Source organism: Hyperoodon ampullatus, assembly GCF_949752795.1.
Source record: "Hyperoodon ampullatus genome assembly, chromosome: 1".
Lineage (NCBI taxonomy): Eukaryota > Metazoa > Chordata > Mammalia > Artiodactyla > Ziphiidae > Hyperoodon > Hyperoodon ampullatus.
The window spans coordinates 90,343,616-90,371,150 of NC_136914.1; the positions used below are offsets into that span (position 1 = coordinate 90,343,616).

At 39.6% G+C, this 27,535-nt stretch overlaps 1 protein-coding gene across 1 annotated transcript in view; it reads right to left on the reverse strand.

The window, feature by feature from the left end:
• Positions 1 to 1,354: 1,354 nt before the first annotated feature.
• The window catches only part of TXK (TXK tyrosine kinase), a gene marked incomplete at both ends in the record, with an annotated part of 64,043 nt that continues 37,862 nt past the window's right edge, over positions 1,355 to 27,535 (reverse strand). Inside the window, 7 exons of the mRNA XM_079718135.1 lie at positions 1,355 to 1,423; positions 4,308 to 4,465; positions 6,165 to 6,283; positions 8,554 to 8,618; positions 11,283 to 11,499; positions 21,846 to 22,017; positions 24,740 to 24,814. Coding sequence (XP_079574261.1) covers positions 1,355 to 1,423; positions 4,308 to 4,465; positions 6,165 to 6,283; positions 8,554 to 8,618; positions 11,283 to 11,499; positions 21,846 to 22,017; positions 24,740 to 24,814 — 875 coding nt within the window. The remainder of the gene's footprint in view (positions 1,424 to 4,307; positions 4,466 to 6,164; positions 6,284 to 8,553; positions 8,619 to 11,282; positions 11,500 to 21,845; positions 22,018 to 24,739; positions 24,815 to 27,535) is intronic.

A 27,535-nucleotide genomic window follows, 5' to 3' on the forward strand; every position in this document is an offset into this window, starting at 1 on the left:
GGTGTTTGTTGCTGCGCACGGGCTTTCTCTAGTTGCAGTGAGCAGCGGCTACTCTTCGTTGTGGTGCACGGGCTTCTCATTTTGGTAGCTTCTCTTGTTGCGGAGCACGGGCTCTAGGTGTGTGGGCTTCAGTAGTTGTGGCTTGTAGGCTCTAGAGCGCAGGCTCAGTAGTTGTGGCACACAGGCTTAGTTGCTCTGCGGCATGTGGGATCTTCCTGGACCAGGGCTCGAACCCGTGTCCCCTGCATTGGCAGGTGGATTCTTTTTTTTTTTTTTTTGCGGTATGCGGGCCTCTCACTGCTGTGGCCTCTCCCACCGCGGAGCACAGGCTCCAGATGCGCAGGCCCAGCGGCCATGGCCCACGGGCCCAGCCGATCCACGGCATGTGGGATCTTCCTGGACCGGGGCACGAACCCGTGTCCCCTGCATCGGCAGGCGGACTCTCAACCACTGTGCCAACAGGGAAGCCCTTGGCAGGTGGATTCTTAACCACTGTGCCACCAGGGAAGCCCTCCTGTTGTTCTTGTGGAAAAAGAAAGTCCTCTTCTAGAAAAGGTACTGGAGGTACTTCCTATGACAAAATGAGGCTTCTTCAATCGTCCAAGTTCACAAGTACAAAGTGTGAAATCTCAGAATTGAGATTCAGGTTCTGAATTGTCCTGGACAATGTATCTCACTAGAAATAGAATCATCACCAGGACCTGTTCAAAGAAGAACTTTCTCCTATTACAGTATTCAATACTGGAACACAGGAAACTGTCTCCAAAATAATCAGATCTGTGCAAAAATAATTTGTTAAATAACATAGGGAAGATTATGAAAGACAGTTCCAGAATGCCCACATTCATGTGGTTTGTAAAGGTGCGTTTTTCATAAAAATCTGTACAGTTCAAAAGCATGAGATTCTGCAGGGGTGGCTCCTTTATTCCAGGAGCGGGCAGAATTTATTTTCATCTTCCATGCATGGGCCACCACAATAAAGAATGTTCCTCCTCTTCAGTCTTTTCCTCAGTAAAGAATCAGGTTTTCAGGTATGCTCAGAGGCTCTCTGGGCTCTTCTTGTGAAGAGCAGCCACCATAACGACCACTATGGAGCATTTTTCCCTTCTTCACATATGGGACATGAAGAATATTAGAGAAAAATCAGAGTTTAGAAGTCACTCTCAAACACACATAGAAAAATTATTGTCAGAATATTCTTAAGCTTTAAAAAGTTGGAAAAGCCTGTGATCTTTGAACTGTTTCCAGGAGTCAGTGACTCTAAAGGAAGATATTCACCATCAGTGACTCCACCCAGGGTTTCCTTTTGTGACAATCTTGCACCATGATCCTCTGGGTTGGCGTTCTCTTCAGGTCACCAGGTTTCTGCAATCTCTGTGAGAACCTGCAGCAGCTCAGCAAACGTCGGGCGGCCTTTAGGTTTCTGGAAAAGGGAAGTAGAGGTGGTCAGCTCAGCTTAAGACTCACTCAGACACCAGCTCTAGAACTTGCTGGCAGGACCTGGATCCAGGCTGGTTCACCACAAATGGAAGAGAAAGATATCTTGGCTGATACGCAGGACATGAATGGCAGTTGAGCGAGGCACAAGTGTGAAAATATAAGGGTAGAAGTAAAATAGCTACAGCTGCAAACACTAGCCACATGTGGCTATTTAAATTTAAATTACTTAAAAGAGGATACATTTTAATATTCAGTTCTCAGTCACACTAGCCACTTCTCAATTCTTCAATAGCCAGGTGTGGCTACCATATTGGATAGTACAGACATAGCACATTTCCATCATCACAGAAAGTTCCATTGGACAGTACTGCCCTAGAGGTCTATTTGGATGACTTGATACACAGGGTAAAGGAAGAGCTGGGAGAGAGGGGCCTCTAGAGCCCCAAGCCCTCAAGCTCAGCCCCAATTATTCACTACACGTGACCCCCTGTAGAAAGATGGATTTTAGTCAAAAAGCAAAAGGCACGTTTTCATGACAGACTTCGCAGGACTTGGAGCAAAGACTGTGCTGTCTTAAGGCTCAGTCAACAAAATCTCCAGCCGTGAAAGCAAGGATTGGAGCCTTTTTCCTACTTCACAGTGGGATGCGGTTTGACTTTGGCTCCAAGAGGAAGCTCCATGGCATCTTTGAAATCCATGGAAAATAGAACTACTCATGGTAGCCACATTCTCACAGAGGTCCCTGGCAGCAGGGTTAGTGGGGAGACACCACCTTTTGTGGCTTGTAAACAGAAGGCATCAATAAAAGGAGAGAGCAAGAAACAACCTAAATGTCCATCGACAGACGAATGGATAAAGAAGATGTGGTATATATATACAATGGAATACTACTCAGCCATAACAAAGAATGAAATAATGTCATTTGCAGCAACATGGATGGAACTAGAGATTAGCATACTAAGTGAAGTAAGTCAGAAAAAGAAAGACAAATATACGATATCACTTATATGTGGAATCTAAAATATGACACAAATGAGCTTATTTATGAAACAGGAACAGACTCACAGGCATAGAGAACAGACTTGTGGTTGCCAAGGGGGAAGCAGGTGGCAGAGGATGGAGTGGGAGTTTGGCAGATGCAAACTATTATATATAGAATGGATAAACAACAAGGTCCTACTGTATAGCACAGGGAATTATATTCAATATCCTGTGATAAGCCATAATGGAAAAGAACATGAAAAAGAATGTATATATATGTATAACGGAATCACTTTGCTGTACAGCAGAAATTAACACAACATTGTAAATCAACTATACTTCAATAAAATACATTTTTAAAAAATAAAATTTAAAAATTAAAGGACGGAGCAGAAGGATATGTGAGCACACATGAGAGTCCTCCTTGAGATTTCAAGAATAAATAGTGGAGCTTTTTGCTGGTGCTGAGGTTGTGCAGGTAGTAAAGCCTATGAAACAAGTGTTATCACTGCTAACATAATCACATTTGAATCTAGAGGTGCATAAGCTCCTCGTTTACTTCATCCTCTTGTCAGCAACTTATTTACTCCTTTCTCTGTCTCCTCTCCACAGATATGTAAAATCTCAAAAAGTATTATATTGTATGTGCATGTACAAGTATATTGCTTAATATACAATATATATTCCTAAGCTATTTACATTGTTATTGCAAAGATGCTCTTTTTTTTTTTTTTGTGATACGCGGGCCTCTCACCATTGTGGCCTCTCCCATTGCGGAGCAGCAGGCTCCAGATGCGCAGGCTCAGCGGCCATGGCTCACGGGCCCAGCTGCTCCGCGGCATGTGGGATCTTCCCAGACCGGGGCACGAACCCGTGTCCCCCACATCGGCAGGCAGACTCTCAACAACTGCGCCACCAGGGAAGCCCCAAAGATGCTCTTAAGACATCTGTTTGCTACTAACAGCTCACTTAATATTTTTTATGTCTTTCAAGATTCCTTGCAGAACAGTTAATCATATGCAAAGTATTTTCATACACTGGGGATCTTTATAAAATTAATACTTCTCTGGAATGGAAACAACCATGTCGCTCTTGAAATATTGAATTTTTTTAGTGTTTGTGAATTGGGAGTCAAGTGATTTCTTTTTCAGCCAGGAGGAAATCCTCATCCAGCTATAGTTTTTTTCTGGGCTGAAACAGTCAGCTGGAAAGACAGAACTGTCAGAATCACAGAGGAGTCTGATGAAGGGGAGTGGTGTGTTGAGTCAGCGCCCAGAAAAGACAGAGGTGGAATATAAACCCTCGGGCTTTATTTTCAAGCTTGGCATTTCAAGTAAAAGAGAAACTGGCCTCCCAGGAGATAATTTTCCGAGTAGAAGTTCCTGGCACACTTTCTGCCTTCATTCCTATTCTCGTTTAATCTCTCTATCAGGAGTCTTGAGTGCCATAGGAGAGATGAAACCCATTACTTTTAGCCTTGGAAAGCATGACAAATTAGAGTGCAGTAAATAAAAACACCATCCTTCTCTTTCAATGTGGAAATTGAACAAGCCTGATTCTACCCTTAGTTTCCACCCAGCAGTTCTTAAAAGGAGTAAAACGTCTCATCACTGAGGCTTTAGTAACAACGAGAGTTTCTGCAGGAACCAACTTCAGCAAGATAAGACTTGGAAAATGCACTGAATTCCTCAGATGAAAGGCCATTGTTAAAAACAAAATGGATTCATGATTTTGTAGTGGAAGTACTTCTGGCTCTCAGGGGTCATTACCGAGAAATAGACACCTTTTCCTGCCATGAGGAAGTCCTGGAGTAATGTGGGTGATAAACAGATCTACTCTCAGATGCTGGAACTGCCAACCTTTGCAGGAAAGTAAGGGACACTCACCTCATGCCAGCAGCTGTACATGACTTCATATATGGAAATCGGTGCCAGGTGAGGTCGGTACAGCCTGAAGCCTTTAGAAATCGCTTCCACAACTTGCAAATTTGACTTATTTTCAAAAGGCATTTTTCCTTCTGTAAAAACTTCCCACATCAAAACTCCTGCAAATAAAATGCATGAAAATAAGAGGTTAGAGAAATGGTTACTTGGAACTGAAACAGCTGTTTCAAGTTACAACCCATTATTTTCCTCCTGCAGTCATTGAGTTACAATCATCCAGAATGACAGCAGTTCTATCTAGGAAGTAGACCCTGTGCATCTTACTTTTTGAAGAGGCCTATGAACTGAATATATTCCAAGTGAAAACAATGCCTTTCCTTTTCCATTGGTCATGACTGCCTCCTTATTGGAAGAAAAATGCTGGCAGCATCTTCATTTCAAAGTACTGCTCATGTCTCCACACCCTGAAATCAATGAAACTTTGCCATTCCATAGAAAATGACAGAATTGTGTGATCCCCTGCTGCCTGCTAAAGCCAAGAGTTTACCATCCAGTAGATGGCATGCGTTCCCATCTTCCCACTGAAAACTGCTGGGTAGAGTCCCAGAAAATCTGGCAGGGGCTCTGTTTATAAGTAGGTGTCCAAAAATCATTGATTGATTGATGAAACTCCTTCAAGGCTCCCAATTTGAGTTCATTTAATTATTCACTTATTCTACAAATATGTATTAGGTATTGATCAGAGGCCAGGCCTATGCTAGAGTCAGAGGATTCTTAAGACTGAAACCAGTCTATGTGCTCAAGAAGCTCACTGTACACTGAGGAAGAAAGACAAGTGGTCAAGTAAAACTCAAGGAGTTCTAAATGTTGTACAACCACCTGATGAGATCCTTGTGTTGCTATCCACTGGTCTCACAACTTAACTGCTCTCCAGTAGAGCTTATAATGTCACCTGCCAAGACTACCACATATCATTGGAGAGCTAATGAGATCAATACAAGCTTAACCTTATTGTGGGCAATAATATTCACACCCTTTGAGGGTGCAGATGTCTCTCCAAAGCCAAGAAGCCACCCAGAAAGGTACAGGTGAAAGAGAATAGATAGATTATTATACATTTGTTGCCATTTTTTGAAAGTCAACTCAAAGAACAAACTCCATGGGACAGAGGTCCACAGTATCTCTTTTTCAATGAAGAACATTACCCAATATAAACAGCAATTGATAGATCCCAAGGAAGCCTATGTCTAATTTCACAAAATAGGAAGGTGATAAAGTAAATGAGATGGCATCGCTCAAAGTCAGACAATGAAGTTTATTAATTACACTCAAGATTTAATGATGCCGTAAGATCAGTTTTTCTTGCAAGTCTCTGTGGTGTGGGAAAGTTGGCTGAGTTTGTTTTCTAGATCAGTAGACTCTTTTATGGTTTTACAGCAAGTGCTCAGTGGGAAAGGAAAAGATCCAAAAGGCAAACTTAATGTAAGAAGGTGTATGACACCAGTTGCCAAAGACAGCCTGATGTGTTTAGAACACCTAAGACAGAAACACAGTTATAAGAAGACCTTTAGCTAGATCATATTAAGAAATCAAAGTTAAAAGAGCAATCTCTATTTTATGAGAACCTACTATAGCACAGGGAACTCTACTCAGTGCTCTCTGGTGACCTAAATGAGAAGGAAATCCAAAAAAGAGGGGATATATGTATACATATAGCTGATTCACTTTGCTGTACAGTATAAACTAACACAATATGGTAAAGCAAATATACTCCAATAAAAAATAAATATTTTTTTTAAAAAAGAGCAATCTCTATTTTATTAAATCAAGCTCCAACAAATGAACATCGAATTCACTCACCAAATGACCAGACATCAGATTTGCTGCTATACTTATTGAAATGGAAAACTTCAGGAGGGGACCACTTGACTGGGAACTTGGCTCCAGAAGAACTGATATATTCATCATCCAAAACATACCTAGGGCCATCAGATTTCAGAGCACATTGTGTTAATTACCTCTAAGTTCAGTTTACTTCAAATCCTTTTAGTTAACTCTGACTTCTAAAATACAAAGTATTTTCCACAGAAAGGTTCAGTATACCTTCTCTTCTTGCTATCAAAATGAGAAAGTAGCCCTTATAGAGTTTCCTCCTTAAACCAAGCCTCAATTGCATTTATTGTATTTGGATCTCAGAAAATCATAGCAATTCTTCAGTCTAAAACATGCCCCACTGATTAGCTATGATAAATTCTTAATTCTGCAAAGAAGCATGCTGAATGCGCTAACAACCAAGGTTATTTTTTTAAAAAGATAAATATATGTGAAAGAATAAATTTGAAGTTTGATGCCTTATTTTCTTTCTATATACATATAATTTTTGCAGGACAGAGAAGGGGGAAAGTAAAAGTATTTGAACGTAATACATTTGGTGTGTAAAATCTCTAATGCCTTTATTCAAATGGAAATAAATCAGGAACAACTATCATCTCCTTTAAAAAAAATAACAACAACAACAAAATTAAACCCTCTCTCTTTTTTGAAAATCATACACAGTAACATCCAAGTGTGGGAATCTGGAGAAAAGAGAGGAGAGCTAACATGTGCTATGTAGCTCCTTGAGTATGCAATATAGTATTTTTGAAATACTATATATATATATAGAGTATACTATATATACTATATATATTAAATATAAAATTAATATATTTATTAATGCTTCCCCACACACCCACTTGTTTCCCACATACCTTACCTCACCGCACCTTTAAGTCCTTTATTGAGCCAGAGGCCATTCTACTAGAGGAAAGAATGAATAACAGAAAACAAAAGGAAAAGAGCCATTTTTTAATAGCTTTTGAGTTTCAAAAGTCTAGACTTTCCAGAGAAGGAGAAGGACTGAGTTATGAACAAAATACCTGGGAGAATGGCTCATGAATACGAATGATATCTCACTACCACCACCATCCAATCTGCTACAAAAATATCCCTTGTGCTGGGGGTGTGGGAGAGATTCAAAAGGAAAGGGAAGGAGTATTAGACACTAGGGGGTGGCTGAGGTAGGGTCCTATACCCTGCACCCCATGAGGGCTGCCCTAGTCACATTGCAGCGAAAGAAGACCTCACTGCCCTACAGTCGGTTGGTGGGCTTCAAGAGCAAAACAGAACCTGTGTCCTCTTTCTCGGGTCAAGCCCTGGGAAACACAGAAAGATTCCAGAGGACAAATGGCTATGGGTGTGCCAAGGCAGATGGGGCCTTAGCCACATGGAGAGCTCTAGTCATGGCGAATGTCAGACATGAAGGAATCTTACAGGCAGAAATTCAAGATGAGTCAGCGGCCACCTGTGTGGATGGCCAGCCAAAGACAAAAGAGGAGGATGGTGGCTGTAAGGAAGCCAGTGTCAATGTGTGAAGGAATCTTACTGACAGAAATTCAAGATGAGTCAGCGACCACCTGTGTGGATGGCCAGCCAAAGACAAAAGAGGAGGATGGTGGCTGTAAGGAAGCCAGTGTCAATGTGTGAAGGAATCTTACAGACAGAAATTCAAGATGAGTCAGCGGCCACCTGTCTGGATGGCCAGCCAAAGACAAAAGAGGAGGATGGTGGCTGTAAGGAAGCCAGTGTCAATGGATAACAACAGGAACCAGACAGGCCATCTCCAGTATGTGGCCCCATGAGACACACAGAATTTGGATTGTGACCCTGAAGAGTGTCAGGGAGAAACCCTGAAATCACTGGGATGAAATTTCTAGCAACCTGAGGGAAAGGAGATGCAAAATGTAAACTGCACTGAGTTGCTGAAAATAAGGTCAGATGATTCACACTCTTGTGCTGTAGGCTTAGAGTCAGCTACTACACTTGATAAGAGAAATGCATGATGATGACAGAAAAATCAGAGCTGAGAAAATAAATTTATTCTTTCTCTATTTCAGAAATATACATACATAAGGAAAGCTTTTTTTCTTAACCTTATATATATGACAAGTAGACTGAGAAATTCTTTTGAATTTTAAGATATGATATAGTTTTATTAATAACCACCTGAAAGAAGATCAGAAGAATAGCCCACAGCCTCTGTTTCCCTCACAGCTAACACTGGTGCATGTCCTAAAGTTCAAAGTGGGTCAGCAGGCCATACAACCACATCAGAGAAAAAAAAACAAAGCCAAAAACATCTTCGATTTGTCTGTAGACTAATGTAAGATTCCCTCCTGTGAGTAAAGAAACAAAAAAGAATATCATGTACCTTGTCATTCCAAAGTCCGATATTTTTACTATACTTGTAGAACTGACCAAACAATTCCTCGCGGCCTATAGGGAGAAGAAAAGAACCCACGTGTGAATACAAAGTTTCTCTTTCCAGAGTTTCTACTCTCCTTTTCCTTAGTTTCTTTGGGCCCCAGCACTACCTCTCTGTGTGAACAGCCATGTTATTTCATGGTGATACCTATCGATGCTACATATGATTTAATGTATCTGCCCTCGTGTGATGGATTTTAATGACTTTTCGAAGAAATGACAAAAAATGAAAAGAAATTTTAACACTTTTCCTTTTTAAAATGTGTAATCTTTCTCAAGAAGTATCCTTGATAAGTGCATCTTGGTATAAAAAATAGTGTGTATTTAAAATTTTATCTTCATAAATAAAAAGAGGAAAGTCCAATATGCATGAAAAATAACAGATCGTCACTATATTTCTTTGGGATAGTCATTATATATAATTGCTAATAAAAACAAAGAAATTGTATTTTAAAACTTACATTTCATTGAACATAACTCTTTACAATATTTTCGTATTTATTAAATTACCACAGTGAACTAAATATAGCACTATATAACTCAGAAACAATCTATTTGATGCCAAAACAATCCATTTTCAGTCAGCTTAGTCATGAAAATCATTGACTTGGTTATTTAGCCTCATGTAGGCCAGTGGTTTGATAGAATTTTTCTCTTTTGAGCTAATTTGTGGTTCAGTTAGTTCAAAAACAAAAGCAAAAACTTGAAATGGAGAGCCAGAAGGAGCCAGTTTGGAAGATGTTGACAAGTGCCAGCAAATGATCTCAAAGCTAAACCACAAGGCAAACCCTCGACAGAGAAAAGACTCATAGTTGGCTAATATATTTTAAGTGGCATGTAGGTGGAGAAAACAGAACTCAAAGGAAAGCAATCAAGGATGGAACCAAGACTAGGAGGGTCTGCAGAAGCCACCTGGAGCAAATAGAATGACCAGAACTGTCACCTGACTGAATTTTGAATTCTAATCCTTATCAGGAAGGACAAACTGCAGAGACCAGGAAAGTGAGTTAGGTGGAATTGATACCAGATCCATACATTCAAAAATGTGCTCAATGGCTACTATGGGCTGGACCCTGGGGAATGTGCCATGAGGCACGCAAAATAATGGTCGAGCATTGCTGAGCTTTTCTATGTGCCAGACACTGTTTTAAGTGCTTACGCATATTAATTCATGTAATCCTCCCAACGAGTCCATATGTGGGAGGTGTTATAATTAACACCACTTTACTAGTTAACTAGCTTACTCAAGGTCACATGGCTAGTAAGAAACAAAAGCAAGGTTTCAACTAGCTCTTGAGCAGGGTTCTCAATCTTGACTGCACAGTGGACTCACCAGGGAAATTTTCCAAAAATGCTGATGACTAGATTCTACCCGCAGAGATTCTGATTTCATTGGTCAGGGGTGTGGGCTGGGTACTGTGATGTTTTTAAACCTCCCAGGTGATTCTAATACACAGCTAAGTTTGAGAGCCATTGCTTGGTAACTTGTATTCTCATAATGCTGAACTGCAGCTCAGAAGTCTACGCCTTGATGTCAAGGAGTTTAGAGTCTAATATTTGTGTAAACAACTATTATAGGAAGTAGTAAATAATAAATGCTCTGACAGTTCTAAGTCATGTGTAGGGCAAGCAATGGTGTGCTAGGGCCAATGAAATTATGCCTCCTTTCTCTCCCCAAAATATTCCAGCCTGAATGATAAATAATATGGTCACTCTGGTGATGGCTGATGGAAGTTCAGGACTACCTCTAGATGACAGTATCAGGGACTTCTCAGAAATTCTCAAATTCTCATTGGATTTAATTTGGAAACTGAGAAATGAGACATGGAAGGACACAGAAGGAATAGTATGAATATCATGAATAAATATGGAGCAGATAGAAAATGTTTTTCAAGGGGAGGTAGCAAGGCAGGGAAGCAGAGCTATTTGCTTTTGGGGCAAGTCAAGCTTCAATCTTCTTTGTTTGTTCGGAGAGCTGTTCTAAGCATTAGGCAACAGAATGGTTTAGCATTTTGACTCCTTCCCAATAAGGCCAGTAGTGTTGCTGTGATACTGCAAGAACCTAACCACCTCCACCTGAGGCAGTTTCACCCCTGAGTGAGACCCACTGGGGTTCTTCAGCATTGTACCCAGCACCTGGCAGAGTGCGTGGCATATATAGGCACTCAATACATATTTGATTATTTGTTGAAAGAAAGATAGAAGGAAGAGAAGGAAGAAGAGAGGGGGAAGAGGAAAGAAAAGTAAATTAGTTTTAGTTAGTTGATTAGTGTGGTGATTAATTACTTCAAGGCTTATTTAGAGTAACACCTTACTTGGCTCCAGCATCAATGAGCAATTAAAAATAAAGCTACAGGGCTTCCCTGGTGGCGCAGTGGTGGAGAGTCCACCTGCCGATGCAGGGGACACGGGTTCATGCCCCGGTCCGGGAAGATCCCACATGCTGTGGAGCGGCTGGGCCCGTGAGCCATGGCTGCTGGGCCTGCGCGTCCGGAGCCTGTGCTCCGCGGTGGGAGAGGCCACAGCAGTGAGAGGCCCGTGTACCAAAAAAAAAAAAAAAAAAAAAAAATTAAGTCAAAGAATGCATTATTCAAAATATTGAAAGTCCTAACTTATCATGTCCTTCTGAGTACAAGTATAATATATACATAATCAGCAAATTTGCACCGTACTTACTAAATCCCTGTGGATAAAGCAGTTTCTCTCCAGATACTCCATTCCTTCACAGATATCTTGACATGCACTCAGTAGCATCTCCTTCCTAAGCTTTCCTTTCCTCTCTCTGAGATAGTTAAGCAGGCAGCCATTTTCCATAAACTCCGTCACAATATAAAGGGGCTTCTGCTGTATACACACTCCATAAAGCTGAACGAGCCTTGAATGAGATAACTTCCTGTTGAAAAAAACACAGACCAGAATCGTTTTTGCATTCTGAAGTGTTTGAAATCAACTGGTGATATTTACCAGCTCCATATAATGTTCATCATCAAGCTATGATTAAAATTAACCCAACCACAGAGAAAGTAGAACAGTTTCCTTTCTACTTTGTGTGCTGAGAAAGTGGGGTTGAGAGTTTATGCAGTACTTCCTAAGTCACTGTACATACAGAATAGTACATGCCCCATGTTCTGCTTTTCTCTTTCCCATTTTGTAAGCCTTCTGCTTCCTCAGTACTGCTGCTCCTTGCCCAGTTCCTGTTCCCTGAGTTTCAACCTCCCCAACTGCAGCTGCTTAGACAAAAAATTCTGGACAGACAGGAGGGAGGAAAGAGTGATTGATGCGCATTAAAAAGAATATTAAATTCTAAAGAATAATGGCATTTAAAGGAAATTTTTAGATTAAGTTGAAGACTGAAAAACATTTACCAACGTGAAACCCTTCTCTGTATTTAGTAATCACATACACAGACACACACACACACACACACAAGTCCTCAAATACTGCCTGTTAAAGTACACACACTAAAATAATCTTTTTTTTTTTAATTTATTTTTGGCTGTGTTGGGTCTTCGTTGCTGCATGCAGGCTTTCTCTAGTTGTGGCGAGCAGGGGCTACTCTCCGTTGTGGTGCATGGGCTTCTCATTGCAGTGGCTTCTCTTGTTGCAGAGCACGGGCTCTAGGCGCCCTAGCTTCTGTAGTTGTGGCTTGTGGGCTCTAGAGCGCAGGCTCAGTAGTTGTGGCGCATGGGCTTAGATGCTCTGCGGCATGTGGGATTTTCCCGGCCAGGGCTCAAACCCGTGTCCCCTGCATTGGCAGGCAGATTCTTAACCGCTGTGCCACCAGGGAAGCCCCCTGAAATAATCTTTTTAGTCATTTATACTTCAAAAGTTTATTGTTTCTTCTCAACTATAGTATTCAGTTTTTAGAGAAATTAGAATTACTTATATATTTTACTATTATAAATGTAATTAGTTCACATATTTTCCTATATGCACTGCTACTAATAAGCTACATCCAGAGACACAAATCTGTAGTTGATCAACTAAAATAAAGGATCCTTTAAAAGCAATGCAGTGTTATAATAATTTAAAGAAAATGTCATGCTCCTAAACAAAAGAGCTGAATTCAAGTTGCTTTATCTCCTATTGATGCATGACCAGGAGCAACTTATTTAAAATTTCTAAGCCTCAGTTTTTTCACATGTAAAATAAGGATAATAAAACCTGTCCATCTTTCTTCCAGTGAATATTAAATGAGATAACGTATGTGAATGTATTATAAAAAGTATAAACCATGGTAAAAATATAAAGATAAAATTTTTAATTTTAGTAGAAATTTATGGGCTGAAAAAAAGACTGGTTTTCTTTCATTTTTCTAAATAATCTTTTAGCAGGTACTCTGGAAACACCATGAGTACAGGCTCCCAATTTACGCTATATTCCAAAATATGGTAATTAAGAACACAGTAGAGATTTGAAGTTACTCTGCTACTGCACTGGAAAAACTACACAGGATGACAACAATTTTGGTTAACAATTATGGCCCCTACTATAAGATCTGGCATATAGTAGTTGCCCAATAAATATTTGTTGATTATTATGTTAGCTAAGACTATGGACTTTGTACCCAGACAGTTCACAGTTTTGATTACAATTAGACACTACCAATGTTTTGTTGAGTAACTGTGGGCAAATTACATAAGTTTTCAAAATTTCCTTTTTATCATGTATAAAATTGGGGTCTTTTATTTTCTTTTTCTAAAATTTATTTATTTTTTTATACAGCAGGTTCTTATTAGTCATCCATTTTATACATATTAGTGTATATATGTCAATCCCAGTCTCCCAATTCATCATACACCCCCGCCCCCACCCACCACTTTCCCCCCTTGGTGTCCATACATTTGTTCTCTACATCTGTGTCTCTACTTCTGCCCTGCAAACTGGTCATCTGTACCATTTTTCTAGGTTCCACATACATGTGTTAATATACAATGTTTGTTTTTCTCTTGCTTACTTACTTCACTCTCTTTGACAGTCTCTAGATTCATCCACATCTCTACAAATGACCCAATTTCATTCCTTTCTATGGCTGAGTAATATTCCATTGTATATATGTACCACATCTTCTTTACCATTCATCAGTCAAAGGGCATTTAGGTTGCTTCCATGACCTGGCTATTGTAAATAGTGCTGCAATGAACATTGGGGTGCATGTGTCTTTTTGAATTATGGTTTTCTCGGGGTATATGCCCAGTAGTGGGATCGCTCGGTCATATGGTAATTCTATTTTTAGTTTTTAGCAACCTCCATACTGTTCTCCATAGTGCCTGTATCAATTCACATTCCCACCAACAGTGCAAGAGTGTTCCCTTTTCTCCACAACCTCTCTAGCATTTGTTGTTTGTAGATTTTCTGATGATGCCTGTGAGGTGATACCTCAATGTAGTTTTGATTTGCATTTCTCTAATAATTAGTAATGTTGAGCAGTATTTCATGTGCTTCTTGGCCATCTGTATGTCTTCTTTGGAGAAATGTCTATTTAGTTCTTCTGCCCATTTTTGGATTGGATTGTTTGTTTTTTTAATATTGAGCTTCAAGAGCTCTTTATATATTTTAGAGATTAATCCTTTGTCTGTTGATTCATTTGCAAATATTTTCTCCCATTTTAAGGGTTGTCTTTTCATCTTGCTTGTAGTTTCCTTTGTTGTGCAAAAGCTTTGACGTTTCATTAGGTCGCATTTGTTTATTTTTGTTTTTATTTCCATTACTCTAGGAGGTGGATCAAAAAAGATCTTGCTGTGCTTTATGTCAAAGAGTGTTCTTCCTATGTTTTCCTCGAAGAGTTTTATAGTGTCCGGTCCTAAAATTAGGTCTCTATCCATTTTGAGTTTATTTTTGTGTATGGTGTTAGGGAGTGTTCTAATTTCATTCTTTTACATGGAGCTGTCCAGTTTTCCGAGCATCACTTATTGAAAGGACTGTCTTTTCTCCATTGTATATCCTTGCCTCCTTTGTCATAGATTAGTTGACCCTAGGTGCGTGGGTCTATCTGTGGGCTTTCTATCCTGTTCCATTGATCTATGTTTCTGTTTTTGTGCCAGTACCATATTGTCTTGATTACTGTAGCTTTGTAGTATAATCTGAAGCCAGGGAGTCTGACTCCTCCAGCTCCGTTTTTTTCCCTCAAGACTGCTTTGGCTATTCGGGGTCTTTTGTGTCTCTGTACAAATTTTAAGATTTTTTGTTCTAGTTCTGTAAAAAATGCCATTGGTAATTTGATAGGGATTGCATTGACTCTGTAGATTGCTATGGGTAGTATAGTCATTTTCACAATATTGATTCTTCCAATCCAAGAACATGGTATACCTCTCCATCTGTTGGTAACAACTTTAATTTCTTTCACCAGTGTCTTATAGTTTTCTGCATACAGATCTTTTGTATCCCTAGGTAGGTTTATTCCTAGGTATTTTCTTCTTTTTATTGCAGTGGTAAATGGGAGTGTTTCCTTAATTTCTCTTTCAGATTTTTCATCATTAGTGTATAGGAATGCCAGAGATTTCTGTGCATTAATTTTGCATCCTGCAACTTTACCAAATTCATTGATTAGCTCTAATAGTTTTCTGGCAGCATCTTTAGGATTCTCTGTGTATAGTATCATGTCATATGCAAACAGTGACAGTTTTACTTCTTCTTTTCCAATTTGTATTCCTTTTATTTCTTTTTCTTCTCTGATTGCCATGGCTAGGACTTCCAAAACTATGTTGAATAATAGTGGCAAGAGTGGACATCCTTGTCTTGTTCCTGATCTTAGAGGAAATGCTTTCAGCTTTTCACAATTAAGAATGATGTTTGCTGTGGGTTTGTCATATATGGCCTTTATTATGTTGAGGTAGGTTCCCTCTATGCCCACTTTCTGGAGACTTTTTATCATAAATCAGTGTTGAATTTTGTCAAAAGCTTTTTCTGCATCTATTGAGATGATCATATGGTTTTCTTCTTCAATTTGTTAATATGGTGTATCACACTGATTGATTTGCGTATACTGAAGAATCCTTGCATCCCTGGGATAAATCCCACTTGATCATGGTTTATGATCCTTTTAATGTGTTGCTGGATTCTGTTTGCTAGTATCTTGTTGAGGATTTTTGCATCTATATTCATCAGTGATATTGGTCTGTAATTTTCTTTTTTTGTAGTATCTTTGTCTGGTTTTGGTATCAGGGTGATGGTGGCCTCTTAGATTGAGTTTTGGAGTATTCCTTCCTGTGCAATTTTTTGGAAGAGTTTAGAAGGATGGGTGTTAGCTCTTCTCTAAATGTTTGATAGAATTCACCTGTGAAGCCATCTGGTCCTGGACTTCTGTTTCTTGGAAGATTTTCAATCACAGTTTCAATTTCATTACTTGTGATTGGTCTGTTCATATTTTCTATTTCTTCCTGCTTCAGTCTTGGAAGGTTAAACCTTTCTAAGAATTTGTCTGTTTCTTCCAGGTTGTCCATTTTATTGGCATAGAGTTGCTTGTAGTAGTCTCTTAGGATGCTTTATATTTCTGCAGTGTCTGTTGTACCTTATCTTTTTTCATTTCTAATTTTATTGATTTGAGTCCTCTCCCTCTTTTTCTTGATGAGTCTGGCTAATGGTTTATCAATTTGTTTATCTTCTCAAAGAACCAGCTTTTAGCTTTATTGATCTTTGCTGTTGTTTTCTTTGTTTCTATTTTATTTATTTCTGCTCTGATCCTTATGATTTCTTTCCTTCTACTAACTTTGGGTTTTCTTTGTTCTTCTTCCTCTAGTTCCTTTAGGTGTAAGGTTAGATTGTTTGAGATTTTTCTTCTTTCTTGAGATAGGCTTGTATTGCTATAAACTTCCCTCTTAGAAATGCTTTTGCTGTATCCCATACATTTTGGATCGTCGTGTTGTCGTTGTCATTTGTCTCTGGGTATTTTTATTTTTTATTTTATTTTATTTTTGCGGTATGCGGACTTCTCACTGTTGTGGCCTCTCCCCTTGCGGAGCACAGGTTCCGGACGCACAGGCTCAGCGGCCATGGCTCACGGGCCCAGCCGCTCCACGGCATGTGGGATCTTCCTGGACCGGGGCACGAACCCGTGTCCCCTGCGTCGGCAGGTGGACTCTCAACCACTGCGCCACAAGGGAAGCCCTGTCTCTAGGTATTTTTTATTCCCTCTTTGATTTCTTCAGTGTTTTCTTGGTTATTTAGTAAAGAATTGTTTAGCCTCCATGTGTTTTGTGTTTTTTACATTTTTTTCCCCATAATTGATTTCTAATCTCACAGCATTGTGGTCACAAGAGATGCTTGATATGATTTCAATTTTCTTAAATTTACTGAGGCTTGATTTGTGACCCAAGATGTGATCTATCCTGGAGAATGTTCCGTGTGCACTTGAGAAGAAACTGTAATCTGCTGTTTTTGGATGGAATGTCATATAAATATCAATTAAGTCTATCTGGTCTATAGTGTCATCTAAAGCTTGTGTTTCCTTATTAATTTTCTGTTTGGATGATGTGTCCATTGGTGAAAGTGAGGTGTCAAAGTCCCCCACTATTATTGTGTTACTGTTGATTTTCTCTTTTATAGCTGTTAGCAGTTGCCTTATGTATTGAGGTGCTCCTATGTTGGGTGCATATATATTTATAATTGTTATATCTTCTTCTTGGATTGATCCCTTGATCATTATGTAGTGTCCTTCCTTGTCTCTTGTAACATTCTTTATTTTAAAGTCTATTTTATCTAATACAAGGATTGCCACTCCAGCTTTCTTTTGATTTCCATTTGCATGGAATATCTTTTTCCACCCTCTCACTTTCAGTCTGTATGTGTCCCTAGGTCTGAAGTGGGTCTCTTGTAGACAGCATATAGATGGGTCTTGTTTTTGTATCCATTCAGCGAGCCTGTGTCTTTTGGTTGGAGCATTTAATCCATTCACGTTTAAGGTAATTATCAGTATGTATGTTCCTATAACAATTTTCTTAATTGTTTTGGGTTTGTTTCTGTAGGTCCTTTTCTTCTCTTGTGTTTCCCACTTAGAGAAGTTCCTTTAGCATTTGTTTTAGAGCTGGTTTGGTGGTGCTGAATTCTCTTAGCTTTTGTTTGTCTGTAAAGCTTTTGATTTCTCTGTCGAATCTGAATGAGATCCTTGCCAGGTAGAGTAATCTTGGTTGTAGGTTCTTCTCTTTCATCACTTTAAGTATATCATGCCACTCCCTCTGGCTTGTAGAGTTTCTGCTGAGAAATCAGCTGTTAGCCTTATGGGAGTTCCCTTGTATGTTGTCATTTTTCCCTCATTGCTTTCAATAATTTTTCTTGCTTTCTTAATTTTTGCCAATTTGATTACTATGTGTCTCAGCATGTTTCTCCTTGGGTTTATCCTGCCTGGGACTCTCTGCACTTCCTGGACTTGGGTGGCTATTTCCTTTCCCATGTTAGGAAAGTTATCGACTATAATCTCTTCAAATATTTTCTCGGGTCCTTTCTCTCTCTCTTCTCCTTCTGGGACCCCTATAATGCAAATGTTGTTGCATTTAATGTTGTCCCAGGGGTCTCTTAGGCTGTCTTCATTTCTTTTCATTCTTTTTTCTTTATTCTGTTCTGTGGCAGTGAATTCCACCATTCTGTCTTCTGGGTCACTTATCCGTTCTTCTGCCTCAGTTATTCTGCTATTGATTCCTTTTAGTGTATTTTTCATTTCAGTTATTGTATTGTTCATCTCTGTTTGTTTGTTAATTCTTCTAGGTGTTAGTTCTTTAATTCTTCTAGGTCTTTGTTAAACATTTCTTGCATCTTCTCGATCTCTGCCTCCATTCTTTTTCCGAGGTCCTGGATCATCTTCACTATCATTATTCTGAATCCTTTTTCTAGAAGGTTTCCTATCTCCACTTCATTTAGTTGTTTTTCTGAGGTTTTATCTTGTTCCTTCATATGGTGCATAGCCCTCTGCCTTTTCATCTTGTCTATCTTTCTGTAAATGTGGTTTTTGTTCCACAGGCTGCAGGATTGTAGTTCTTCTTGCTTCTGCTGTCTGCCCTCTGGTGGATGAGGCTATCTAAGAGGCTTGTGCAAGTTTCCTGATGGGAGGGACTGGTGGTGGGTAGAGCTGGGTGTTGCTCTGATGGGCAGCGCTCAGTAAAACTTTAATCTGCTTGTCTGCTGATGGGTGGGGCTGGGCTCCCTCCCTGTTGGTTGTCTGGCCTGAGGCGACCCAACATTGCAGCCTACCCAGCTCTTTTGTGGGGCTAATGGCAGACTCTGGGAAGGCTCACGCCAAGGAGTACTTCCCAGAACTTCTGCTGCCAGTGTCCTTGTCCTCATGGTGAGACACAGCCATCCCCCACCTCTGCAGGAGACCCTCCAACACTAGCAGGTAGGTCTGGTTCAGTCTCCTATGGGGTCACTGCTCCTTCCCCTGGGTTCCGATGCACACACTACTTTGTGTGTGCCCTCCAAGAGTGGAGTCTCTGTTTCCCCCAGTCCTGTCAAAGTCCTGCAATCAAATTCCTTCAAAATCTGATTCTCTAGGAATTCCTCCTCCCGTTGCCAGACCCCCAGGTTGGAAGCCTGACTTGGGGCTCAGAACCTTCTCTCCAGTGGGTGAACTTCTGTGGTATAAGTGTTCTCCAGTTTGTGAGTCACCCACCCAGCAGTTATGGGATTTGATTTTATTGTGATTGTGCCCTCCTACTGTCTTATTGTGGTTTCTCCTTTGTCTTTGGATGTGTGGTATCTTTTTTGGTGAGTTCCAGTGTCTTCCTGTAGACGACTGTTCAGCAGTCAGCAGTGATTCTGAGGCTCTCACAAGAGGGAGTGAGCACATGTCCTTCTACTCTGCCATCTGGAACCAATCTCTAAAATTGGGGTCTTAATAGAACCTACCTCATAGAAATGTGGTGAGGATTCATTAACTCATTCAATAATCCACAAATATTTGTTGAACACCAACTACGTGCTAGCCATTATTTTAAGCACTCACCCGGTTGTAGAAGAGAGATAAATAAGGTCCCATTATCATGGAGTTTACGTTCTACTGGGGGAGAAACAAAACAAATACATGTGAAGCTTGGGAGTAGTGACAAATGCTTTGATGGAACTAATACAAGGTGATACAACAGAAAGCATTTGAGGGTGGGACTGCCAATTAAACAGGGTAGACAGGGGAGGTCTCCTGGTAGAGATGACACTTAAGCTGTATGCTTACAAAAAGGCAGGTAATATGCCAAGCTGTATATTCCTGGCAGATAGAGTCCAATGTATGTCAGCTATTTAACTTTTTAAAGATGAATGTATTTGCAAAAGGACATTAGAATGGGACTTTTCCTGCCTCGCTATCAAAAAATCAGGAAAAGGGCTTCCCTGGTGGCACAGTGGTTGAGAGTCCGCTTGCCGATGCAGGGGACACGGGTTCGTGCCCCGGTCCGGGAAGATCCCACATGCCACGGAGTGGCTGGGCCCATGAGCCATGGCCACTGAGCCTGCGCATCCGGAGCCTGTGCTCCACAACGGGAGAGGCCACAACAGTGAGAGGCCCGTGTACCGTAAAAAAAAAAAAAAAAAAAAAAAAAAAAAGTCAGGAAAAAAAATCAACTGTGTTCAAACCCAAGAACACATTATGTCCATCTGAAGTGACTTAAAAATAAGCCTGTAGCCTCATTCCTGCCTCCATAAACTGCCAGGAACTATTTCTCTTCTCCACACTCCATGCATCTTCCATTGTCCTCAAAATATCTTCCTCAGAGATCCTGGGCCCAGGCTTGAGCCTTTCTAGACTTCTCACATTGTGATAGATATTAGACATCTCATTTTAGCAGGTTCTTTTGGGGAGCAGTCATTTCTCAGACACTCAAGTAACCAGAGAGCAACAACCCAAACATTCAAATAAAAAGAACTGTAGTTTATCAAAAGGGATCCTAACAATGTATTATATTTGAAGTAAAAGTGATACCTTTTCCCCAAAAGTTTAAATTGCCTTTATGGGATGCATATATTTATTTATTTATTTATTTTAATTTTTGGCCACGGCATGCGGCATGCGGGATCTTAGTTCCCCGACCAGCGATCAAACCCATGCTCCCTGTATTGGGAGTGTGGAATCTTAACCACTGGACTGCCAGGGAAATCCCTAGATGCATATATTTAAACATCTCAGAGGGGGATTTAAATTCTTTCTTTTTGATAGGGATTCTAGTACGACTTCAACTTTCCCTGAATCATATGTCTCCCTTTCATTCTTTTCTTATTGTACCTATTTAATCCAACACACAGGAATATAATTTTTGTCTGTCCATTAGATGTAGGAAAAACATGGTCTGATGCAGGTAGTATCAGGGAGCAAAGGCCAGTAGGGTAACCAAGGGACACAAAAACATCTTTGAGAAACCGATACCACTGGAAAGTTGTGTTTATCATTAACTTCTCTCAGAATTCATTTTATTCTAAGTGGATGGAAAGAACATTATGATAGTACTTGGAGTATGGGTTGAGAGGCCCAAGAGACACATTGCTCTGCCTTCAAACAATGGATCAAGTTAATCACCACTGGTTTTGGGGGATTTGCTTTTGTTTTTGTCAACTGGGGTCTGCAAATTTGGAACAGAACTAAATCGCTTTGGATAATAAAACAGAATCTAGGTAATGACACCTGCGGTCTTCCTTCTTTACCACATTGCTCTTCCTCTAAGTAAATGTTCAACAAGTACTTAAAGAATATTGATTTGAATTGTGCCAGATTATTGGCCTATCCTGGTCCAGCCCAGGTTACTGACATAAACCACAGCCACAGGTTCGACTGAGGCAAAAGGCTGAATCTGGGAAATCCCAGAAGCTAAGAGCAGCGTCCAATCATCTGCAAAGAGCCACTTCTGTTAGACTTCATGATTCTTGAATTCTCTGAAAGCAAATAGTATATCCCTATATTACTATTTAGACAAAATCAAGATTTTTGCTTCTGGGAAAAGGAAAAAAATATAGTCATTAAGCACCTATTATTGAGCTGAAAAGAACACACCTACTTGTCACTTTCATAGATTATCTCATTCAATTCACACGCTGATCCAGTGAGTGAGGTATTGTTATCCCCATTTTACAGGTGAGGAAATTGAGGCTTAGAAAAGTGAAATAACTCACCCAGGTCACACACAGATCAAATAATTTGCCCAGGTCCCACAACTAGCTTGGGCAGAGTTGTGACACAAATCCAGATGTGACTGACTCCAAAATCTGTGTTCTTTCCATGACACCAGGATGTTGTACAATACTTATCTGGGTATTGTATGTACTTACATCATCACTTTAGCCTCTTCAATGAAATCCTCTTCAGACATGGAGCCTTCATTGATGGCCTTGATAGCTACCTGGACATGTGCTCGCCATTGGCCTAAATAGACCACCCCAAACTGGCCGCTTCCAATCTCCTTTACAAAAGCCAACTCAGATGGATCTATCTCCCACTTTTCTGGAAAAGTAAAATATCCACGTTACAAATAAGGAAAAACATGTTAAATTTTTAGAGCTAGGAAAGATTTAGGAATTTTCTCAACCTATTCTCTTCTTTTTCAGAGAGGTTTAAAAAATTTATAAATGAGTGGAAAGGACCTGTAACTATTTTTAATACTCTTATTGTGACTTAAAAGTATAATTCCAGAATTCAAGTATAAAAATACAAACCTCACTTACGTGGAGAGGAATTATGGATATCAAAACATGCTTTCTCTTTCCAGAGAGACCCAGGATGAAACAGTTCTGTGCCTTTTTAAACTAAACCTGCCGAAACCAGACCTGGAGCCTAAATATGTATGTCCCCAGTCTGTTTTTAGCCTGGTGAGTAAACTTGTGAGATTAGATAAAATTTGGGGTCCCCCATCTCAGTTTCTTTTATTGTTCCTTTGCCCACTCCCACCCCTAAAGGGCTTTCCTGCCCTTTCTCCTTTGCGAAAAGTCTAATCAATTCATCTGATAAATATTTTCAATATTAAGATTCTAACCCATATCTAAGTGTATGTTTGAAATGATGCTTGCATTACTGAATATTTCTCACTCTACAGAAGTAAATCAAGAAAAAAAGAACTGTTTTTAAAATAACCCTTTGGAAAACTCTGAGAATTAAATCTTAACTTTTTTTTTTTTTTTTTTTTTTTTGTGGTACGTGGGCCTCTCACTGTTGCGGCCTCTCCCGTTGCGGAGCACAGGCTCCGGACGCGCAGGCCCAGCGGCCATGGCCCACGGGCCCAGCCGCTCCGCGGCACGCGGGATCCTCCCAGACCGGGGCACGGACCCACGTTCTCTGCATTGGCAGGCGGACTCTCAACCACTGCGCCACCAGGGAAGCCCTAAATCTTAACTTTTTAGTAACCACTTTTATATAGCAACACCACCATCTGCTGGAACTTTAAAATAATGCATTTAAAAGAATTGTAATGGTCAGTGACCCCTTGTACCAGGCTTTGCAAGGTACTCCCCTTCCCAAAAGTAGGTGTGTTTTTAAAATAACATGGGAGAATATATTCATGACCTTGGGACTGACATAGATTTATTCAACAGAATATAACTATAAAGGAGAATACTGATAGATTAAATTTCATAAAAATCCTATTTATCAAATACACCCCATTAAGAAAATGAAAAGGTAAGCCACAAACAGGGAGAACATATTTCTTAAAACATATAACCAACAAAGAATTCCTATTCAAAATAAGAATAAATCGATTAGGAAAAGGCAGATAATCCTATTCTTTAAGGGTTAAAAAAAAACTTGAATAGTGTATTCTCTCACAAAAGAGAATATCCAAATGGTCACTGAACCTATGAGAAGTTGATCAACACAATTAGTCATCAGGGAAATGCATACTTAAACCAAAATGAGATACCACTACACATGCACCAGATTGGCTAAAATGAAAACAAAAACCAAACCAAACCAAACCAAAACCACAAGAATACCAAATATTGGCAAGGGCAAAGATGTGGAACAGCTGAAACATCCATACACTCTTGATTAAAGTATAATCTGGTATAAACTCTTTAGAAAACTGACTAAATCTGAGTATGTTCATACTCTACGACCCAGCAATTCTACTTTTAAGTATATATCCATCATGGTCAGGGCATATGTGTGTGTTAAACGTTATCAAAAGGCATACAAGAATGTTCATACTAATATTATTTAGAAGAGCCAAAAATTGGTTACAACCCAAAAGGCTATCTGAAGAAGGATGGGCAAATCCATTGCGGTATAGTCATGCAACGTAGCAGTTTACCACAATGCAGGTGGACCAACCACACCCAGCATGGTGGGTGAATTCACATGTGGAAGGATGGAAGAAAGAAGCCAGACATGGATGCCCGGTGTCCAATTTCATTTATATAAGGTAGTCAAAACCAGACAAAATTACTCAGGCTCTAGACTTATGAACTGTGCACTCTTCTGGATATTGAAAAATTGAAAAGTTTATTTTTTAATTAAAAACGACCATGTTTAACTTAGATAAATGGCTAATGATAGAATTTTTTAAACATATAGCATTTATGGGGCAGAGGAAAAATCTAGGCACCCATAACACCCTGAAATCACTTTTCCATCCCAATTCACAGTGACCCTGAGTCCTGCTTATCTGTTACACAATAATTGTGTTATCTTTTTTTTTCAGTATATTCTGACTCCCCCTAATGAGATAAATTTAAGGAAATAAAGTATCACCAAATTAGAAAGCAGGATTCTTTGGCTCTTATTCATTCTCATGGATTTGCAACTATCACATTCACTAGAAAATAGTTCAAATCAAACTTGGTCCAAGTTCTATTCGAAAAAGGTGACAAGGACACTTTTAGCAACTCATTTTAGCAGGTTCTCTTGGGGAGAAGTCATTTCCCAGCCACCCACATAACCAGAGAGCAACAACCCAAACGTTCAAATAAAAAGAACTGGAATTTATCAAAAGGGTTCCAAATAATGTATAAAGAAATTTGAAGTAAAAGTGAAACATTTTCCCCCAAAGTTTAAATGCCCTTAGGAGCTGCATATATTTAAACATCTCAGAAGGGAGATTTAAACTTTGAGGAGAAATGTAGCTAGACAGACTCTACGTCAAAAGAGCTGAGAATTTAAAGAACATAGAGGGAACTTGAGGTAGGTTCTTCACTGGATTTGATTTTTACTTGAGCACATGTGCATACTTTACCATAGCTAAAACCAGCTGTGGCCGGCAAACAACTGCCCATCAGCCCAACTGGGTGGCGGAGACGGGACATGAGCCCTGGGGAGAAAAAAAGTCAGCATTTCAATCCTAGTTACTAGTACAAAAGAAAAAGCCAAATATACTAGAATATAGTGCTATTCCTTAAATAGGTCAGGCAAAAAAGCATTCTACAGTTAGTCTGTTTGTTTATTTTTCCCATTAGAAAAACACTTTTCACAAAATAATATATGCTCATTGAACAGAAACTAAAGAATCCAAGAAAATACAAAGATGAAATAAAGGTCCCTTACAAAATCTTGGTATCCAGAGATACACTGTTATCACTTTGGTGAACATCTTCGCAAAAATTTCCTCATGCGTGTTTGAAACATCTGATATGTTTCACAGAAATGTAAATGTTTTGCGCCAAGATTTTTACACTCAAAGTGTAATTGACATGTGTCAATGACTATAAATAGATCTTAAAATTATTTCCAAGATTTCACTATTGTAAAATATGCTGTATATTTTTGAACATATATCTGTATGCACCTCTCAAATTATTGCCTCAGGCATAAATTCCTTAAAATGTGACTTCCTGATCAAAGAGTGTCTAGAAAGTTTGTACTAATTCATTCAACCACCAACAGTGTCTAAGTGTACCCATTTCCCCATCCTCCTCTTGAGAGTAGTTTATTATTATTTTTTTATAGCATGGTAGAGTAATGAGACTTCTTTTGATTGGGTCCACATGTAGTATTCCATATAGTCAATTTCAGTTTTTGTTCAACAAACATTTATTATTTATTTCTTCAACTAACATTTCTTGAAAGACTGCTTTGTGCCAAGCATTTTCTAGATGGTGGGAGACAGCAGTGAGTAAGACAGCGATGGTCCCTACTCTCATGAAGCTTACATTCCAGTGGGAAGAGAGAAAATAAACAAGTACATGCACACACAAGAAAAAGCAGATGATGAGTAGATGAAGCAGATGAAGTAGAGTAGATGAAATAGAGCTTCTTTAGAATGAGTGCCCACAGAAGGCCTTTCTGACAAGATGACAGCTATGCTGACATTGATGGATGAGTAGCCATCTTACAAGGATCAGGAGGAACAGCATTCCAGGCAGATGGAACAGCATGTGCAAAGGCTGGAAGACAGGAACAAACTTGTCCAACATAAGAACAGAAAGCAGCATTATTAAGTGCCCATTGTGTGCAAGACACTTCTCTAAGTAGATCCCAAAGATTCCAGAGGGCCAAAGATGAGGAAAATGAGGACTCTGCACACAGGGGCTCCATCTCAGTGAGGGAAGACAGGCAGAGAGAGGCAATTTCAATGTAAAAGGAGTAAGTTCTGTGATGAAGATACGCAAGGTGCTCTGGGACACAGAGGAAGAGCACCTCGCACACTGTTGGATTCAAAGAAGTCTTCTGTCAGGAGATGATACCTGAGATGGATCTGACAAAAGAAGTCCACATTGTAGGCAGAGGTAGCGGCATGAGATGATATTGATACTTAGAGGTATGATGCAGGAAGAGCTATTTGAGCGCAGAGTGAGAGGTAGAAGGGGCAAGAAATTATACATGAGAGGTAGGTTATATTCTGGTTGTGGTCAAGGCCTTGTATGCTTTGCAAAGGAGCATTACATCTTCCTGCAGGTGGGAGGGAGCCATTGAAAGATCCTAAGTAAGGGACTGGTGTAGTCAGATTTACATTTTGGATTTACATTACATCTGGCATCAGTATAGAGGATGGATGAGGGGAAGTCAACCTTGAAGGCAACAAGACCAGTGAAGAGGCCACTGTAATTATCTAAGTGAACAATGATTAGGGCAGTACTAGTAGACAGGGAGAGGCAGGGACCTACATGAGACACATATAGGGTATGAAATTAATTGCACTTGATAATTAGTCAGAAGTGCAAGGAGAATGGATGTATCTATTCTGACTTCCATGTTTCCAGCCCCTGTAGTTGGCAAGATGATGATATGATTATCTGATGATGATACACCAGGAAGAGTAAATTTGGAAGGAAAGTAGTAGTATAAGATGAAGAACTCCATTTCCTCATTGAAGTTCAGGGCATGTGGGATTGCAGGTATCTGTGTCTACCAGGCAGGAGAATCATGCAACTGAAGTATAGTTGATGTACAATATTATGTAAGTTACAGGTGTACAGTGTAGTGTTTCACAATTTTTAAAGATTGTACTCCATTCATAGTTATTATAAAATATTGGCTATATTCTCTGTGTTGTACAATATATCCTTGTAACTTATTTTATACATAATAGTTTGTACCCCTTAGACTTCAATTTTTTTAATGAAGTAGATGGTTAGGCAATTTACTCATGGGCAGTGGATAATACTAGAAAGGGGGTCTTGAGGAGAATGGTAAAAGTTTGAACAGAAAACAGGAAAGGATGCTTACCAGTGACTCTGAAGACCTAGTTGGGGTTAGAGCCCTCATGAAGTTGGGACTCTATAACACATGATCAAAATAAAGAACATAATAGGAATTTCCTTAAGACTCTAACACCTTCCTCTAACTTCAAAGTTTTTGTTTGCCAAATATTTTTATTCTGTGAATTACTACCAGTGGTTTAGTGATGGTTTGTCTCTCTGATAGAAAAAAAAAAAGTCTGTCACTCTCTTTGCATTTTGTCCTTACTTCTGGTAAAGAGATGGATTGTCATGAGCTAAACTGATCAGAGGTCAAAAAGTAGACGGGATAGTCATGGGTTTCAATTCACAGCCTCATCTAAACTGGATCCTCCAATGATCTAAGCTGCCTCTTT